Here is a 16,831-nt window from a genome sequence, read left to right on the forward strand (position 1 = left end):
CAGGGAGCAGGCCAGCAGGGGCTGATCGGGAGGAGGCGAGGAGCCGTGGAGGCAGGCGGTGGGCGAGTCAAGCGAGGCAATGGAGAGACATCGATTTCCCGTGCAGAGGCAGTCAAGAGTGGCCCGGTGGCCTTCCCGTGCATGATTAGCAAAGTCATTTGTTTTTTTTCTTGATTAATAGCATGACTACATGCCAGAGTTTGGGGCCCCACAATTTTGTTGGCCCCGAGCGGTCGTGCATCCTGCTGATACCCATCTACGGGCCTGATACCATTGCCTGACGCGTGGTTACTGGTTCTGTGGTTAACAAGAGCCGAAATTAAAAATGGCAAAAGCGACATACTCCGTATCTGAGATTCGTGACCAGCGACCAAAAGCAAGTTCAGAAGAGGGATCGGAGACTGGCATGGGATTAATTCTTCGTTGCCTTGCGCCGTTACGCGGCGCCCCTGGGGCGGCAATGCGGCATGGTATAGGCGCATAGCTAGGCCCCCTGAAACTGAAAGCCTAAAACCGTTGGAGCAGCAGCCCCCAGGTTTGAGCGAGGCGTTGTCCGTTGGGGTATTGATGGAGAAAACGCCAATACCGGCCTTATCTCGAGCCACGCCGTGCCGTGCTACACCCGTCCTCCCCGCCCAGCACAATAAACACGTACCTGGCACGGGGCACGCACACTAGCTAGTTCCGTCTCCCTCGTCTCCATGACTCCTCCCGGGCTTATCTTCCTTCCTTCCCCAAACGTCACTCAAGAACTCTGTGACACCTCCTCCCTTGGCCTTTACCATCTCCAGGACGCTATAAATCGCATCGTCTCGTCCCCACGACTCCACAGTCCAAGAAAGGAACCCAGGGGGACAAATTAGAGTAACCAAGAAGGCGCTAGCACTAGCAGTCTACATGAGGATCCACCCGACGTCGACGCCGGCGGCAGACAAGATGAAGAAGGACCTGCGGAGGCTGCCGCACGTGTACAGCAAGGTGCTCGAGCTGCCTCTGCCCGCCGACGCCCACGTCGCCGCCTTCGAATCCCCCGCGGCGTTCCACTTCGTCGCACCCGGCTCCGGCGCGGCCAGCGAGGTGTGGGCGCGCACGGTGAGGATCCACCCCGGCGTCGTCAAGGTGGTGGTGCAAGCTGCCGGAGCCGGCGACGAGGATGATGATGACGGCATGGAGCTCGACAGGTGGAGGTCCCGGCTGCCCGAGGAGAGCTGCCCGGCGATGGCGGTGGCCGGGTTCGTCGACGGGCGGCTTGTCGTCACGGTGCCGAAGAGCACCGGAGGCGACGCCGGTGAAGGGGAAGATGGAGCTTGGAAGTTCTGCAATGGAGGAGAGATTACTGGGAAACTTGTGGTTGTACAGTAGAATTACCAGCGATCGAGTAGTAATAGTGTGTGTATGAGCGCTAATTGCTCATCTGGTTTATCTGATTCTGGTATACTAGCTTCTTGCCATCTTTCTTCTTTTTGGTAAAGATGGGGATGCTTCATGTTCTTCCTTGCCTGGCCTTCTTACGTCCTTCTGAGCATATGGAAGAACCAGCTGTTGTGAAGTCTGTGCATCTACCTGCTTTCCTTGGAATCAACTGTACATAAGTTGTGAGGAATCCTTTGCTGGAACTCATTTACTTGGTTGATCCCTTGATGCACCTTGGATTAGATGGGAGTAATCTTCCCAGATCTCCTCAGTTATTGTGCCATTCTATTCCGAAGGTCAGTTGCAAACAGGAATCATAGGACCATTTGGTTGGTCCAGCAGTTCAAATCTGACCTATATCACCAATAGTATATGGTGTCCAGGAGCCAAGCGAATGTTAGTTCTACTTCTACCGACAACATTCTTATTCGATAATTATGCATCACTAAACTTTATACAGATAATTTCACAAAGACGGTGAGATTCTCTTGGGACCATACAAAGCTGAAAGGGAAAAATTAGCTCTGGCCGCTTTCACTTGGTTGATATTTGTGGTCATTTGATCAAGTCTGGCTGCCGGTCGTTGTCTATCCCACTTATCTTCCCTTTTCTAACTGTCGTCTCATCTCTTTCTATGGGCAATTAAGACCTTTCGCATCCCTTCTCCCTTCCAAATATACAATTATTGTAATTTAATCGGCGTAATGTGTGCAGAAAACAACCATAACTCCAGAAGCAATGAAGCAGATTTTAGGTGACAAGGTACCCACCAAGAACAAAGATGAATCTAGTGTCCTCCCATTCATTTGCAGATCTGCTAAGTTAGATTGTAACAGATTGTCTCTTCTTGCTTAAGTTGGTTGAGATAATCCAGAGAAGCCCACGTCAAGTTATCTTATCTTCCTACCTAGTACACCATGTATGAACATTAGATGGTTTGAAAGTAACGTAGTGTATCTTACTGGCTGCAGTAAAATTTCTCATTTTGCTAATTGGGGGCCTACAGAGTACTCTGAGTATGTTTTAGTACATGAATCAAAAGAATGGAAGCAAAATATTCAATATTTCTGGAAATTACTTCAGACAAGGGGCTATCACATTCACATATACCACATCATGTTTTACAATCAAGAGGGTTTGCTATAAAGAGCTTCTGATATGACAACGCATCAAATCAGCAAGATCTAGCAAACTCGTACCTAGATGACATGTTAGGCTGCTAACAACACTTCAGCCCAATCCACCTCTCATTGATGTTCTTTCCAAGTGTAACGCCTCTTGCAAAATCGAGGTTAAAACCTCTTCTCACTATAGAAACAGACACAGATTCTAAAGCTATGTGACATCTTCGCCAAATAGATACAGCTGCACTACCAAGCAACGCCCAGCTAAGTTTGTTCTTCTCACGCTAACAATCCGACATGATACTTTATCTCTGTGAGAGATCTTTCCTAAACCATGGTGTGCCACCCTCCCCTTCTTGTCTCTGTCCCTGACCTCATGCAAATCCAGCTTCCCTCATATCTTTTATGGTTGAATCAAGTGGTTGATGTAAATCAAACCTCCGAAATCCAGCAACCAATATATCATAGGTAGAACGGGTGAGCCTGTACAAACTTCGGATGCGGTTTAAGAACATGTCCAACCTATCAAAATCCTTTTGACGAAAATATGAACATATGACAGCCTCAACATCCTCTGGGCACATAAACGTCATGCCATCATCAAACATCCGGCATATTGCATTTTCCATATCTGGCAAGCGATCTGTACTAGCATAGAACCTAATAATTCCAGAATGCAGTCGTGTCACAGAACTCAAGTCCACTCCCGTTTGTATCAAGGCAAGCAGTTGCTCCATTTGATCAACTTCACATCCATCCAAGCACAATCTTGTTAGCCTGCCCACAGTAGCTTTATTCAGCTCCCAATTGCCATCACTAAATTTTTTTATGAATCTCTTGACCCTATTAGCCTCCTTTGTTCTAGAAAGCACCTCAAGCTGGGCCTCCAAAATAGTAAAGTTCGGCTTAATTTCAAAGGAAATCATTTCTTCAAAAACTACCTCATCATCATCTAGCCTGTTCAACCGAACAAGTCCAACTATCAAAGATTCAAAAGTTTGAATACTTGGAATGAATTCTGCATTCTTTGCAGCCAAGTACCAGCTCATCATAGCATCACCACTTCCGATTCGCGAGAATGCAGATATGAAGGCATCATATGTAGCAGAGTCAGGTTTGCAGTCCTCCATGCCTTCCATGGTCTCGTATAAGGTCACTGCAGCAAGGAGATCTCCAACTGACAGGAAAGCATTAATAAGGGCATTGAAAATGCCAGTGTTCAGTTGAATTCCCTGTGCCTCCACACCCTCGAAGACTCTCATTGCAAGTGCTGCATTCCTTGTCTCTCCGCAGAAACGGATGATTGTCGAGTAAGGTTCACAGCTATGATTATGAACCCCTTCCTTCAGTAGCTTCTCTAGCTTCCATTCCAAGACCTAATCCAATGTTGGCCCCATGTTAGTTTGCCCTAATAAAGGTTTTATTTATACCATATACAAAAAAGAACATCTTGTGAATTAGGGGAAATAATAGCGCAAACTCACTGGATATCATCACAAATGAATTGCAGTTTGCAGATCTGATATTTGCCGCAGCTACTAAAATAAAACAACCATGAAACACATAGATGGATTGGAAGTACGGCAAATAAAAAGTTTCTTACGAGGTGAGCCTTGCCGAGGGAGGAAGCGCGGAGGAGGGCCGCGGCCAGGGGCTCCCAGAAGGCGGCGTCGCGGTGCGGCGCCGAGGAGCTCGCCTCCTCCATGGTGGCCTTAACGCGGAACTCCGGCTCCGCGACCAGCCGCGCGAGCAGGGGTGCGTCCGCGCCCGCGTCCGCGCCTGAAGCGGCGGCTGCAGTCCTTATCCCGCGCCACAGGCGCCGGCGAGCGGCGGCGATCGCCATCGATAAACTCGCAGCAACGTCCTCCTTTTCCCTTTTCGTTTGAGGATCAGGCCCAGTGGCCCATGTAGAACTCTAGCTCAGTTTGGCCAACTACTAACTCAGAACTTCAGAAGGAACTACGGAGTATTTCAGATGGGCTTCTTAAATCGTCAGCCCGAGACTGTGGGGGCCTGACATGAGATTTTTTTTTTGCAAGGCCTGACATGAGATTCTCCTTGTGTGAGAAGCTTTCGGCGCATTTATTTATCGTGCTAGCTCTAAAAAAATTATTTATTGTGCTATGTTCATCCATTTTTTAATCTCAATTTGTGCAGTGGCTTATGGCAGAACAGGCAATTCATGAAAAAAAAGGCACCATAATTGATTAATGCACACATGCACTTTATTTCTGAGACCATCAACTCAAGATGAACAGATTAAGAAACTGGTCACCACCCGCAATCCACGCAGTGGCATAAGCCAGCATCGCAGTACCCACGGTTGTTGCCCTCGAGACGGCAATCCTGATCGCATGTTGCAGAGTCATGACACGGTCGGTTGGTACGGTCATCCTTGCACTTACACTGAACCGTATCTGTGCACACATATGTAAATACAACAAATTAGGTACGGTTAATCCACGTTGTCAAAACAGAAGAAACGTTATTCTCCCTCCGTCTGAAAATAAGTGATGTGGATTTGTATAAAAATCTATATAAATTCACGCCACTTATTTTGGGACGGAAGCAGTATATCGAATGATACATATTATCAAGAAAGGTAGCTTATAAAGATTGGCTACATGTGTTGTTTCGTTACCGCAAGACATGAGCAGTGCCAGTAGCAAGATGGATGCGATAACGACGGTGGTCTTGCAAGCCATGGTGAAAACTTTGGATGTGGTGTTTGTGTTATCTTGACCTCTTTATATAGGAACGGAACCACACTTATCTTCCTTCGCAAGATCATTTATTTGTCGCTATATTTGTACCCCATCGCAATAAATTGTGGCCCTGGTATTGATTAGTTGCTGAGGATTGAAAACAGATATGCATGATGCTTTATGGTCAATCCACGCATGAGTACTTCATAGTGTTCATCTATATCCAGCTATTGAATTAATTGTTAAAAGGAAGCGATTTTCGGGGATTTGGAAATGAGCACACTAATTAATTAATAATGATGGATGATTAATCGGACAGATTTGGTAAGAGTTGCGGGGAAAATTAATTTGGGAAATGTTTAGTACTAGCATTCGGGCTGGGGAGAGAAAATCTTCGCACAGGGCACGAGGAGGGTCTCACATAACGATGGTGATCTCGTCCATGGGTCCATGTTAGTTGTCTTTGTCTAGCTTCTCTGCTGAATTTTCCGGTGCAACGAGGTTCGATCTGCTGCTAACTTCAGTACGCGTGGTATCGATGTCCTGTGCTGTGCTCGGGGCTTCATCTTGATTTCTGATGCAAGTTTGACAGAAGCTTGACGACACTCTCGTTTTTTTTGACGAAATGCAGCAGCGCGCTTTTCATTAGTTAAGCAGAGGAAAAAAACAAAGTTTCATATAGAGCTATTTACATAAATAGCAACAGAAAGGGGGTGTGGGATAAAGATACAATACTCACTCGGGAGGGCGAATCCTATGAAACCAACAACTACCAATCATCTAAAATAGACGACCGTTTTGCATCCGGCGAGCTGCCATGCCCGGAGCTCATCGAGAGATAGATCACAGAGGATGTCCACAGCTCTTTGCTTAGATTGAAAGACCCTTAGGTTGCGCTCGAGCCATAGCTGCCACCACCCAAGCATGATGATTGCACCTCGCAGCTTCAAATTACATCTCCTGTCCTCGGACAGCCACCAGTCGGCAAGATGAGCACATTGGTCTTTGACAGAAGAGAAATCCAGAATTAGAATGACACTCTCGTCTTCAATCATGGGTATTGCTCCCGAGCGAAATAGCGCCCAGGGGGGTGACAGGCGACTGGGACCCAGCGCCAATGGAAGGATGCAACACGGTCGATCTGGCAAAATTCCAACCTCGCTCATAGTCGGTCAAGGATTCGAGCTAAGCTCGTACTGTATATATTACGGAAGTACACACGGCAAAACCCTAGCTAATTTGATCGATCGATCGATCGACCTCGATCAATGTCTCCGCCGCCACCGATGCCGGTGGCTCGTCCTCACCCTCAAACCCGACGGCAACGGCGACGACGCGTCAAAGGCCGAACGGTCCACGTCGACGTGTTCAACTACTACCTGGACTACCTGCTGCCGCCGGCGGCGCAGGAGGCGGTGCCGGACTGGACGGAGCTCCCGCTGGACGTGACCCTGAGGATCCTCCGCTGCCTGGACCCCGCCGAGCTCCTCGGCCGCGCCGCGCGGGTCTGCCGCTTCTGGCGCCAAGCCACGCGCGACGAGCCGGAGCTCTGGCGCCGCATCGACACGCGCGCCTGCTCCCGGGACCTCCCCCTCGACGGCTTCGCTCGGGAGGCCGTGCGCCGCAGCGCTGGCCGGGGCGAGGGCTGCCCCCACTTGGAGTCCCTTGACATACGCAGTTGCGGCAATATCACCATGGATGATGCCCTGCAAGCCAAGTGTGCCAGGATCAAGATAAAGACACTCCGTATGCATAGATCAAAAGGTACTGTCCCTGATCTGGAGGACTTGCAGTCTGGCAGCAGCATCAGTGTTTGCAGTACATGTATGATGTCTGAATATTTCTGGAAGCTAAGAAGAGAAGAGAGGGAATTAGAAAGGGAGAAAAATGGCATTGCAGACTCCGACGATCACTATGATCCTTATTACTACTATCTTAGTGTCCTCGACGATGCCCATCTTGAAGAGCATGGCAGGGTGCTTGGCAAGAGCATGCGGAGGTATAACCTGTGAAGGGAATGGAATATTGCTATGCTGCCCTGGATGTTTCGATGGAAGTGGCACAGATGTTGTCTTTGTCTAGCTTCTCTGCTGAATTTTCCGGGGCAACCAGGTTCGGCTGCTAACTTCAGTACGCGTGGTATATGAGTTTGCATCTACTAGAACTAGCTACTCTTGAGGATGAAATGTCACTCAAGGATGTTATGGTGATGAGACTAGCCGTTTTGTGGAGCGTCTACGCGAACTGCTGCAGATGCCTGCTTTTATGAAGTGTCACGTACAGCTGTATCACTGGAAGATGGCATCGAAATGAGAGTACCGGCGATTTGCAGTTATTTTCAGCGATAAATTGACATTCTTAGACTCTCCGTTAACAGAGTTGCTCATGAGTTTTTTTGGGGGGGTTTGTTTTGCGCTGATATGAGATTGTTTTGTTAGTTTGCTAGGACGAGAAGGATAGGCGATGTTTCGCATTTCCCGTGTGCCTGTAAACGTCAATAATAACCCTTCTTACACATTCTGGACGTACCTGAGTAGAGGTCTCTCTTCTCTTTGGGCTGGAAGCCTGCAACACGGTCGCTCTGTCGCCTCTCCTGCATACGTGCAGCTCATCGGCGGACACGAGGAAATGCCACGCGCGCGGGCTTCAGGGGAAACGGACCACGTACGCCGCCGCTCGTCTAGCAACACCGCTTTCGCGCGTGGCACCTGGCGCCGCTCCTCCCCCTGGCTTGCCTCCACGTCTCCACCCCCTATATACCGACACTAGCTTGCCCTTCTAGGAGCTCACACTCTGCACACACAGATATGCACGCCAAACGCCATATATAAACCCCCAGAAACATCCCCCACGCACCATGTCGCTCGCGAGATTTCTCAGCCACACTCACCTAGTCACCAACTTCCGCACACTCAGATCAGCAACGAGCCAAGTAGTAGCAGTAGTAATATCCAGGCGGTCGGTCGCGAAGATGAGCCAGGGGCAGCCGCAGCCGAGGAGGCCCTCTGCCGGTGGTGACCAGCAGCAACACCAGGACCAGGACCAGGCCGGCGGCGCGATCCGGTACGGCGACGTGTTCCCGGGGGCCGTTCACGGCGGGCTCGCGGAGAAGCCGGTTTCGCCGCAGGACGCGGCCACGATGCAGTCGGCAGAGAACCTCGTCTTCGGCGCGACGCTCAAGGGCGGCCCCGCCGCCGCCATGCAGTCCGCGGCCTCCCGCAACGAGCGCACGGGCGCCGTCGCCCACGACCAGGCCACCGTCCAGAAGCAGGGCGTGTGCGTCCCCGGCGCGCGCGTCGTCACCGAGTTCGTGGCTGGGCAGGCCGTGGGGCAGTACCTGGCGCCGGACGCCGATGCCGATGCTGACGACGCGGCGCCGTCGAAGATAACGATCGGGGAGGCGCTGGAGGCGGCGTCGTTCGCGGCGGGGAGGCGGCCCGTGGAGCGCAGCGATGCGGCGGCGATACAGGCGGCGGAGGTCAGGGCCACGGGGCTTGACGTGAACGTCCCCGGTGGCTTGGCCGCGCAGGCGCAGAAGGCGGCTGATGCCAACGAGAGGGCCGCAAGCGACCGGGACAAGACCATGCTCGGCGACGTCCTCTCGGTTTGTATACTGTTGCCATGATGTCTGTTCTGTTTTGTTTATTTACAGTGATCTTGGAGATGTTGTTGATGATCTTGACTTGCGTTTGGTGCGTGTGTGTAGAATGCGACGGAGAAGCTGCTGGCGGACAAGGCGGTGGAGAGCGAGGACGCGGCGAGGGTGGCGTTCGCGGAGGCGAGGAACAAGGAGGACGCCACGGCCAGGCCTGGCGGCGTCGCCGCGTCCATGGCCGCCGCCGCGCGGATCAACCGCGACACTGCGTAAGGCCGGTATCACGCGGCGCGCCAGCGTCTGGCACTGGCACGTACGTCCTGCATATGTTGTAGCAGCATCTACTGTTTCGTGCAAGCGTACGTCTTAGTTTCGTGCAGTCATAGCTTAGTCGGGAGTCAAAACTTCTGGTCATATGACTGATGAGTCTGTAAACAGTACTAGCTCTGTAAGTCTGTATCCGCCAACACGGTCGAGTCGTGCAATGTACAAAAAATAAAAAATCGTGCTGCCTGCCACGTGCTCTATATGCGGTTCTCTGCGTGCATGCGTGCGTGCTCCCGCCCGTACAGCTTCGTTCCCCGTGCCCACGTCCATGCTCGCGTGGCACACATGCAGGTTCCTCGGGTCGACGCGTCGCGTCACGTGTTTTTTCTTTTCTTTTTTGAGAACGACCTATCACGCATCTCGTGCTTGTACAATTTTTTGTTTTAGCGGAGTGCTTTTTCTAAGTGGGTTTAGCGGAGTGCTTGTACAAGATGAATCGGGTGCAGTGCGGCCTTCTGTTCCTGTGGGCCGGGGCCGTAAATCCACTGCTCGTTGGCCCGGAACCCCAGTATGCGCCAAGCCCATGGCCGTATACATGGGTCGATCGGGAGTTCAATGCCATGAATGTCATCCAGGCCGTTCGTGGCTGCTTGCGGGTACTGGAGGCCGAGCGAACGGAGGGAGGGGGAGGGTGCGGCCCAGAAGAAAAAGGGCAAACGAAAACGACCTAGTTCGCGCTGGTTCGGGTAACCTGGGGGGGGCGGCTGGGGGCAGAGAGATACGGGCTTCGGCCTAGGGGTTGGTTTTGTATTATTTTTTTCCGCTAACCTTGTGTAGTTTAAAATTACAGGAATTCAAATATGGCTTTATAACGCCATTTGAACTCCGAAGGGTTCCAGAAATTTATAGTAACTCAAAATATCCAATATGGTATTAGGGAAAATAGTTTCCAACAGAAATTACTTTTATAAATACATCAGAAATTCAACTAAGCTGCGAATAAATGTGTAACATCTTTCAATGCTCCAACAATTTCCCACATTAATTTGAACAGGTGTAAACTATATAATATGTTAACAACTTTATATTATTTCATCTTTTTATTGATTTAAATAAATGTTAGAGAAAACATTTCAAAATGATTCAGTGAAATATGAACTCAAAAAAAAAGTGTCTTAGCCATATACCTTCAAATACTTATAACATAACTAGCTACAATATGTTCTTTGTTTATCTCGACTATATATTCAAATAATAAGTCGACACTGAAATATACGATATCTTCACATACACCATGTGAAGCGTTTGTGTCAGGGTTGTTGTAAAATTTCGTCCCAACTCATATGGTAATGACATAAGATTCATTCTTGTGGACAAAAACATAAGTATCAGCAATTCCTAAACTCAACATTAAACATTGCAAATTTGGTTCAACATTGCAGTTCCCAACCGCACAAACAAAAATTTCGTAGGTATGTATGACACACACACCTTCGGTTCAAAATTGCGAATTCTCAATTAAGACACGTTTTTTTTTATAATCGAACTTCACTAATCCTACTTTATACAGACTTGGTTGGTACTGTGATTTATTTTGATGATCTTGAGATTGTTGGGAAATACCCATACGCTAAACACTATAGAGAGGTCATCTTCATGAGGTATAATAATTGTTAAATAGTACCGCTAGATTTATATATAAAAACTCCAGTAGATCATATTTTTGACAATCAAATTGTAGGGCAAACTTATTATCATCGGTATTTCGGATGGTAATCTGATCCAGCATTTGTATTGCTGGTCAACTGACTGAGCCAACAAACCGATTGTTGTTGCAACTATGTTTCGCAAGAATCATATGAATAGATTTAAAGAAATCTCATTTGATTCATTGCTCAGCTAAGTACTTCATGTTTCGACTTAATAACAGGTTGTGTAGATACAAATGAGCACAAAGCATTGTGTGGAATCCAGATCACACTGCAGCTGCTGCACTACAAGGTTAGTAATTTTAACATGGCAACACCTGAACATATTTACCTATTACAATTACCGATCAATAGATACACATTACATTAAAAAATATTAATGCAACGTGCCTAACAAACAATTGCAGAAATCTGCAAAAAGTGTTAAGCGAAGAGATTGACCTAAAGTTTGTTCGGAGCTATCTTGAGAGAATATGGGCTTATCTAGCAACCATTGTCACAGCTACAAAGCCTGCTCTACGCCGGTTCGTGTTATAGATATGATGTTTATTTATAACTGCCTATCTCATGGATGTTGATGTGTAAATATTAGCAGCTCCATGATGACATTTATCTTTGTGTTTGTGGATGTCTAAGGTTATGAAAAAAATCGTTGTTTGGATAATTTATGTACATATGATTGTGATAGATAATATCTCACGTGCTACTTTATGTCAAAAAAATGTGTTGGTCATGCTCAGATTTGTCTTGATTTAAGCTCAGCAATCTTTCAATGTTTTAGCAGAAATTCCAGATTAGCTTGAATAGTGCACATTGTCATGACAGAACTCAAGGTTATTATATTTTTCTAATACAATTTTGGACTGGGCCATGGATAATTTGTTCATACTATTCTGTTCAAAATATTTTGTGCTCTGTATTTCGGTATCGGTATGTTATGGTCTAAACTTATAAATCATCTAATGTCCTATTAATAAATCAAGGGGCAGCATACAGTGCAGTTCTAATCAACCCAGTTGATGTTTTTTCATGAGAAACATCCAGGTATGCGCCAAATAAATAGGGTTATATGATATTTGACTTGATCTCAACATTACTTGTGGACTCTTATAATGGGAACTCACCAAAAAATGGCTAAGATTAAGAGATAAACATAGCAACCTTCGTGGAGACACACATCAAGAGCCTTTGAATGCTAGAGGGTCAATGCTCCCAACATAGCATCTGAAAAATGAACAATGTGTATAATTTTTGGTAAATAGCAAAGCCTACAACTCAAAGACAATTATTCAAGTATGACATTTCAATCTCAAATTAGTTTGGTTAATCCTTTGAATAATTTGGCAATTGTAAATCCAGCAAATTCCATAATTAATTTTCAACATTAATTTGAACAGGTGTGAACTGTTAAATATGCTAACAACTTTATTGGGAATTTTATATTATTTCATCTCTTTATGATTTAAATAAACGTTAGAGAAAACATTTCTAAATGATTCAAAAAATCATAAAAAATGGTCATGGGAATGATATGATTCTATTAAATATTTTTCATAAATCTTTGGAACGTAAAATAAGAGTTTAGTGAAGAAATCAGTTATTCCATTGGGTTCACTTTGAACCCATCCGTTCTATACCAGCTCTGCCATTCTGACCTAGTACTCGGTCCATGCATGCCCAAGCAATTAATTACCTGACTGGCTCGATCAGCGTTGCATCTCGTGGAGGTGATGACACTAGTTAACCAACCGGATTATTGGTATACACACGGGTCGATCGATCATCGATGGAGATGTGCGAGCGGAAGAAAGCTATAGACGACGGGGACACGATTGGCCTTGGTTCATACGTGTACGTACAGTACGCTGGATCACGTACGTACAGAGACCACAGCGCCCCTACGTGAAATGTATGATCTGACGTGCCATACGTACCTTCCTCTCTCAGCTAATCCATTTCGGCTATTGAATTGTGCGTCGTAAGTAAAATGGTCCCTGCCGTGAAACGTTCTGATCCGTACGCATGCATGCCGGCCGTATCGTACGCGGCTCTCTACTTCGAGGAAAATACCGTTGCACGTTGTTTTCCGTCGGATTGCTAGCTTGGTATAGCTCTGCTAACTTTATGGCTAGTGATAAAATCATAAATAATTATACTCCGTATATAATTTCAATGAAAATGTTGTCCCGGCCTGTATAGTATGTTTAACTAGAAAGTGTAAGAGATAGTAGCAGGTTGTGGCGGAGAAAGGGCATGCAGATACACATATATATAGCATACTGTATGTACATAGCGAAATGAATCATATGCGTAATAAAAGTATGGTACCAAATAGAAGACATGTTCTGGTTGACATTTATGTACGCCACATGGCGATGTGTGTGGACCAGAACTTTACATCTTTAATGTGTTGCACCGGCCGGCCGGCCCGGCCCGACCGATCCCATGCACGATATACGTATAGTAAGTACCAACCGGGTTATGTTAGCATGTACAAATGCGCACGTACGCATGCAACACCAAATATAATGCAGGTATATGCGGCAAACGCACGGCAATCATTGTAACCTCGACCGTGTGCTTGGGTCGACAACATGAAACCAGCCGGACATAGCTAGTTTTCGATCAGTTCGTAGGTAGGACATGCATACATGGAGGCAGCTTAATCAACATGTTTTTGTTTTGCGGAAATTCATATGTTGTTCATATTTTATAATGAGAAGGAGAGAGAAATGAAGAGGCCGGGCTAAATGTGCAACTGGATCATCTTTTGATGATATATTATTGATCTAGACGCCAAAAAGAATCGAGTGATGTTTGATATGCAATTGGATCGTCTTTTGCTTGTATTAGATGTTGGGGCCGTATCCTGTGAATCTGGGTGGAACCGTGCATCTGTGCATCCACGGTCTCTCGGCCGGCCGATCCACACCCAACGCCTTGATCAGTAACACCATGAAAATTTTCAAATACACGCCTGCCATCTGCCTCCGTCTTGGCTTTTTGGTCTGCAACTTTGCAATTAGCCCCTATTGTCCTACCTCAATATCCTGTCGACCGACCCTGGATACCTCGTCCGACACCTTGCCAACCACCGCTCATGCGCCGTCAAACCTGAAAAGGCAAGCAGTGCCGGCCTCAACAGCAACCCAGGGCGTTGTGCATGGGATAACATTACGGCAAGAAGCGATCAGGGTCAGCCATGTTGATTATTTTTCTTCCTCGGAATTCACGGTCCCGTGAGCCGGACATAAAGGGTGGGGCTTCCATGGATTGGAAAAATGGTTTCATCTTCCGGCTTCTGCAGGAAACTTGCCTCCCTTTAGATTTGAATAAACTCCTCAATTTTAAGGTACATGAGGTTAGTACTCCGTAACTTTTTAGAGCAATAATGGGGTCGGCCAACAGATTGAAGAATTCAGAAAGTCCAAGTGTGCGGTTTAGAACACTAAAAAAGGCAGCAATTGTTCCTCGTTGTGTAAGTACTTTGAGCTATACTGTTCAATTAAATAACTTATGCATCACGGTGATTGCAAATCTTTTTCAGTGTTGCGCTGTTCCTCTTTTTGATTCTTTCACCAAAACCTTGCAATTTTAATTCACTGACACAAATTCACATGTTACTTCCGGGCAGACGCCCGCCAGCCTAACAGGGTGAGAAAGGTCACCGGGATGGCCTTGGCCTCTAGCCCTCCACGATGTGGTCATGGCATATGTGGGTCTTTGCGTTGTTGGCCGCCGGGTCGTTGCGGTCTCCACCTTCACTGTGCGGTTCTCCACCACAAGCCGCAGTTATCAGGATAGTCCAACACCGCCAATACACCGGATCTTTGTTGTCGTTGCTGCTCTCCGGTCTCCGCTTAGGGGCACGTCAGAGCCGCAGTGGGATTGGAGATTTGGGAAAGCAGATGAATACATAATGGAGAGTGAAATTGGATTTAAGAGACCAGCTCTTAGGTGAGGGGGTTTTTGCGAAATAATCCAGTAACATAGAAGGGCCGCGGGCGTCTATGTGAAAATTACCCAAGTTTCTGATCGGTGTCGTTGGACGTGAATCGAATGGTTGATACGCCCTGGATGCACGGATGCACAGTGCCTTCCGGATTCATAGGATATGGTGCCTTAGATGTTAGTATTACTGATCGATCCATCTATTGATAGAAATTATGGGTGTGATAACAAAATAAATTTTGTTTTTTGAGGACACCTCAAAGGGGCAAGGAGTTCCTGCAATTCATTATAGAGGAAATAGAATTGCCCATTAATTAGGGAAAACCGGGCGAAAACCCGATACAAAAGGGACGAACCCCAACGGTCGACAAAAAGACCGAAACGACTAACCAAACGCGCCACCTACACACCAACACAACAATGGAAACAACAGAAGAACATCCCCACCGCATCGAACATCACATCATACCCTCCACTGAGCAAGCCAGATCCGGTATGACCCACCAAAGAGGGGCTGAAGGATCTCGACAGGCTCCGAAGAAGCACGGATGAATCTTCGTCGGAGCACCACACCACCGCACTGCACGCACCGCCGCCTTTGAAGGAGAGAGAAACCAAACCCGCTAGAGAGGAGCAGGTTTGGGCCGGCCCGCCAAAGGTGGAGGTGAGGCGCGCCTCAAGAGCCCAGCGTCACCCGTCACCCATCTCTTCGATCGTCTGCGGACCAACGCTGCTCGGGGCCACCGCCCGGCAACTAGAGCCCAACTACGCCCAGCGCAGCATAGCACCTTCACCCCCTTCCGAGGCTGCCGCCCTGACTTCCAAACGCTGACTGCCAAGACAAGAACCGCAGCCAAGCTGCCAGATCTGCTGCCCTGGCAACTATACGGCCAAATTATGGGGCCGCCACCTCGGCATCCACAGCCGCAGCCATGCCGCCTGCATGCCGAATCCACCCACACACGGCGGGAGGAAGCGCCCCGGCCGCACCAGATCAGCAACCAAAAGTGAACTCAGAACCTCGCCGTCCGTCCCCAAGGCTGGCCAAGCCAACCGCAGCCGCCTCCCCGGAAGAGACAACCCGGCCTCCCCTGAGCCTCGTACGTGCACCCGGCCACCTAGCCACCGAGATCTGCAGGCGCCGCCCCTCCCCACCGCCTCCGCCCGCCGGAGTCGCGTCGATGAGGGCCGCCGCCGCCCCGGCGTTCGAGCTCCGCTGCACCGAGGGCAGCCAGAGGATCCCCACCCTCCTTCAGGGGCAGGGCCCGCCGCCACCGCGGCGAGGGCCGGCGGCCGCGGCAGCAGGGTGGGGCACGGGAGAGTGGCGGTCGACGAGATCTAGGGTTTTTCCCCTGAGCCGCCAGACGAAGGAGACGCAGGGGTCGTGAGTCACTATCCAAATTAAATTTTGTGTCATCTGGATATCTTTGTACAACAAATAATGTGAAGTGGAGTGGAGTCCAAGTACAGAGTACTCTCCGGAGTCCGAACACCAGGAATTTCTTTTTCCACCAGATATTGTCGTTGATGTTTGTCATCCAAATGGGTCTCCAACCCTCAAAGGTTGAGAATTCGACATCTCAATGTACTCAAACCATAACTCATGGTTGAGATTTCGAAATCTCCATCCCTAAATGGGTATACTCTCTCCGTCCAACCGAAGATGTTTTAAGTTTGTCAAAATTTGAATGTATGTAGACATGACTTAGTGTATAGATGCATTCAAATTTAGTCAAAATTGAACATCCTTGTTGAACGAAAGAAGTATATATTTTCACCCTTGTCATTTTTAATTACGAAACGTATTCGAGTAGCACTGTTTAAGGCAAGTACACCTCGGTAACATGTGCACAGCACACGCACAAGCTAGCAGACATGCACACGCACAACTGGGCCAGCGTTCGTACTGCAGTGGGCGGTACGTGCAGGAGTGATTTCGTCAAGACTATAGCTGGCTACTTCTTACGATTTGGGACCAGTCAGTGGTGTACCACGAAGCAATTATATACCAATACAACCAGGAAGCGAGGAAGAAAATTATGCATGGTGTCTCCTCAAAAACAAAAT

At 48.0% G+C, this 16,831-nt stretch overlaps 3 protein-coding genes across 3 annotated transcripts; 2 read left to right on the top strand and 1 right to left on the bottom strand.

The window, feature by feature from the left end:
- Positions 1 to 657: 657 nt before the first annotated feature.
- Positions 658 to 1,620, top strand: LOC100840769. Its single transcript, XM_003558722.4, has one exon. It carries the CDS (start codon positions 898 to 900, stop codon positions 1,360 to 1,362), a length of 465 nt encoding a protein of 154 aa, XP_003558770.1. The 5' UTR covers positions 658 to 897; the 3' UTR covers positions 1,363 to 1,620.
- An 837-nt stretch (positions 1,621 to 2,457) lies between these two features.
- Positions 2,458 to 4,461, bottom strand: LOC100841073 (pentatricopeptide repeat-containing protein At2g30780). The gene is made up of 2 exons (XM_003558723.4): positions 4,141 to 4,461; positions 2,458 to 3,913 (listed from the first exon to the last, which is right to left on the bottom strand). The coding sequence occupies exons 1-2, from the start codon at positions 4,378 to 4,380 to the stop codon at positions 2,912 to 2,914; spliced, it is 1,242 nt and encodes a 413-aa protein (XP_003558771.1). The 5' UTR covers positions 4,381 to 4,461; the 3' UTR covers positions 2,458 to 2,911.
- A 3,638-nt stretch (positions 4,462 to 8,099) lies between these two features.
- On the top strand, positions 8,100 to 9,340 carry LOC100827956 (late embryogenesis abundant protein D-34). Its single transcript, XM_003562004.3, has 2 exons — positions 8,100 to 8,846; positions 8,949 to 9,340. Exons 1-2 carry the CDS (start codon positions 8,100 to 8,102, stop codon positions 9,108 to 9,110), a joined length of 909 nt encoding a protein of 302 aa, XP_003562052.1. The 3' UTR covers positions 9,111 to 9,340.
- The last annotated feature ends 7,491 nt before the right edge of the window (positions 9,341 to 16,831 follow it).

The sequence above is a fragment of the Brachypodium distachyon genome, chromosome 1 (assembly GCF_000005505.3).
Source record: "Brachypodium distachyon strain Bd21 chromosome 1, Brachypodium_distachyon_v3.0, whole genome shotgun sequence".
Taxonomy (NCBI): domain Eukaryota; kingdom Viridiplantae; phylum Streptophyta; class Magnoliopsida; order Poales; family Poaceae; genus Brachypodium; species Brachypodium distachyon.